Here is a 3,069-nt window from a genome sequence, read left to right on the forward strand (position 1 = left end):
TTAATTAGTAACATAATAACATGAAATTATAACAAGGTAACATAATAATAATAATTATAATTCAAGTCTTTGGGGGGGGGGTCTTCTCTGCCCCACTGAGTAACATCTGTCAATAAACTTGTTTGTTTTAATACAGATTTCCATATAAAAGTCACAAAAAGTTGACCTCTGAGCATCAGAAGTTTCCATGGTCTGCTTCAAAGATAACTTGCCACCAACAAAAGAAGTGGTTGGTGATCTGCTGTCTCTACTAGTTATTCAAAAGTCGGGGTAATCCAATGACTCACAGAAAGATCAGTACTTTACCAGTAATTTTTCACCATTTTCACCATTTTTCACCATTTCACCATTTCACCAATTTCAGCAGTTGATCGAAATCCTGTTGTTCGTTCCATTGTTCTTAAGCTGCTGTTAAAGTACAGTTTGCTGATATTAAACATTACTTGCAGTGCTATCTGTCTGGCTCAAGAGCGAGATTTCCTTCAGATGCACATTCAGCACGAGTGTGAAAATACAACAACAGAAACCTTACCGTTTGTTGCCAGAATTTGCCTCTGTTTTAATGCTGTTTCCCAACTTCTTTGTGGACAGGTTGGGTGAGTGGGCAAATGTATGGCAGATGCAGTTTAATGTGGATAAATGTGAGGTTATCCACTTTGGTGGCAAGAACAGGAAGGCAGATTACTATCTAAATGGAGTCAAGTTAGGAAAAGGGGAAGTACAACGAGATCTAGGTGTTCTTGTCTATCAGTCAATGAAAGCAAGCTTGCAGGTACAGCAGGCAGTGAAGAAAGCTAATGGCATGCTGGCTTTTATAACAAGAGGAATTGAGTATAGGAGTAAAGAGGTCCTTCTGCAGCTGTACAGGGCCCTGGTGAGACCCCACCTGGAGTATTGTGTGCAGTTTTGGTCTCCAAATTTAGGAAGGACATTCTTGTTATTGAGGGAGTGCAGGGTAGGTTCACAAGATTAATTCCCAGAATGGCGGGACTGTCATATGTTGAAAGATTGGAGTGACTGGGCTTGTATACACTGGAATTTAGAAGGATGAGAGGGGATCTGATTGAAACATACAAGATTATTAAGGGATTGGACACAATGAAGGCAGGAAGCATGTTCCCGCTGATGGGTGAGTCCAGAACTAGAGGCCACAGTTTAAGAATAAGGGGTAGGCCATTTAGAACAGAGATGCAGAAAAACTTTTTCAACCAGAGTGTGGTGGATATGTGGAATGCTCTGCCCCAGAAGGCAGTGGAGGCCAAGTCTCTGGATGCACTCAAGAGAGAGTTAGATAGAGCTCTTATAGATAGCGGGGTCAAGGGATATGGGGAGAGGGCAGGAATGAGGTGCTGGCTAGAAGGGCCGAATTGCCTACTCCTGCACCTACTGTCTATTGTCTATTGTCTAAAAACAAGACACATTGGCTGAGGATTCAAAATATGTACGTGCAAAAAAAACTTCCCCGCAAAGGATTAAGTGTATGATTCTCAATGGAGGAAAAAATTTATTCAAGATTTACTTTGTGTGAAAGCTATTCTGTTTGAATGGAATTGATTTTGTCCTCTGTTAAGTTTACCTTCTTCCCCAGCAACCTGGTTTTCATTAGTTTCACCACCCTCAATAATTTCTCCCTGAGGCTGGTCGCTATATTGTGGGCGGCGACCATAGTGAAGACGAACAAAGTAAGGTGGGTAACGGTGTCTTCTGTAAGGAGGGCGGTGTTGCTGATTTTGATCATCTTGGTTTTCTCCATCTGTTGCTGTCTCTGCTCCATCTCCTTTCTCTCCACCTTCAATGTTCTGTTGGTAATTATGTGGTGGACCTCGGTGGCGAGGGTTGCAGCAACGATAACCATGTCTGTCCGTGAGATATCGGCTTCCTTGGGCTGGAACTCCTCCGGGACCAGTTATGTTTGCTGCTTCGGCACCATACTCACCTTCCACTATGTTGAACTCCACAGTTTCACTGTCTCCAACACCGCGGAGGTATTTCCGTGCGTTACTCTTTTTTATAGCAGTCTGATGTACAACCACATCTTCCTTTGTATCATTCCTGTTGATGAATCCATATCTATTTTGTACATTAAACCACTTCACTGTTCCAAGAACCTTTGCTGTGATGACTTTCCTCTCCCCGGGGGATTTGGGTTTGTCTGGCTGTTGCTGCTGTTCGGATTGCTGCTCCGTCTCGGCCTCGCTCACGGTGTTGATGGGCTGCGTGAGGTGGTTACAGCTCAGGCCGGTCTGAGGTGGGGGCTCTGCTGCTCTCTCCGCTTCTTCCTTCTCTCTCATATAATTCCTTTCCACTTTTTCTGTCTCCAGTTGCAGAAAAAGCTCTACATTTCATATTCCTTGCTTGTATTGTTGATCTAGTTTCTTCATCCTTTTCTGATACTCCTGCAAAGTGCCTCCCTGTAACTGCTGTAGCAGTCTTTTGAGAGATGTCAATTTCTCCTGGTACATCTGCTCTTTTACTTCCAGGTAGTCTTCATCATCCTGCTTATTGGCAATACATGTGTGGTAAACTATGTATACCTGTCTGGACACACCCCTCTGCTGACTGCTCCTGTGGCTCCTCCCACAGACCCCTGTATAAAGGCGATTGGAGGCACTGCTCCTCCCTCAGTCTCCGAGATGCCATGCTCCCTTTTGCTGCTAATAAAAGCCTATTGTTCACCTCCTGTCTCCGAGAGTTATTGATGATGCATCAATATGTCTCCGTGTCGACGCTGCCTAGCTCCTCCTCATCGTCGTAATAGTTGACAATGGGTAAGAGGAGAGCTGCGGACATCTTCCCCGCTGAGCTGCCCTCCTTTGTTGACACATCTAGTGCCTTGATGGTGTGCCAATCTAACTGGATTTTCCTGAGCCATTCACGTCCCTGTAATGGTGGTCCTCCATTTTTCAGTACCTAGAAGTTTAGCTGCTGTGTTTTGTCTCTGTAGGTCACTGTCACTTTAATTTTACCTTTATGACACACTTTCTGTCCTGTGTAAGTCTTTAGCAGTAGTTTAGTTCGTTTCAGAGGTATGTGAGAAAACAATCGTTTGTAGTTGTGTACAGAGATCAC

The 3,069-nt window shown here is 44.1% G+C and overlaps 1 protein-coding gene across 1 annotated transcript; it reads right to left on the minus strand.

The window, feature by feature from the left end:
* Positions 1-1,508: 1,508 nt before the first annotated feature.
* LOC140730135 (Y-box-binding protein 1-like) lies at positions 1,509-2,589 on the minus strand. Its single transcript, XM_073050268.1, has one exon. The coding sequence runs from the start codon at positions 2,289-2,291 to the stop codon at positions 1,509-1,511; it is 783 nt and encodes a 260-aa protein (XP_072906369.1). The 5' UTR covers positions 2,292-2,589.
* Between the last annotated feature and the right edge of the window lie 480 nt (positions 2,590-3,069).

The sequence above is a fragment of the Hemitrygon akajei genome, chromosome 7 (genome assembly GCF_048418815.1).
Source record: "Hemitrygon akajei chromosome 7, sHemAka1.3, whole genome shotgun sequence".
NCBI lineage: Eukaryota > Metazoa > Chordata > Chondrichthyes > Myliobatiformes > Dasyatidae > Hemitrygon > Hemitrygon akajei.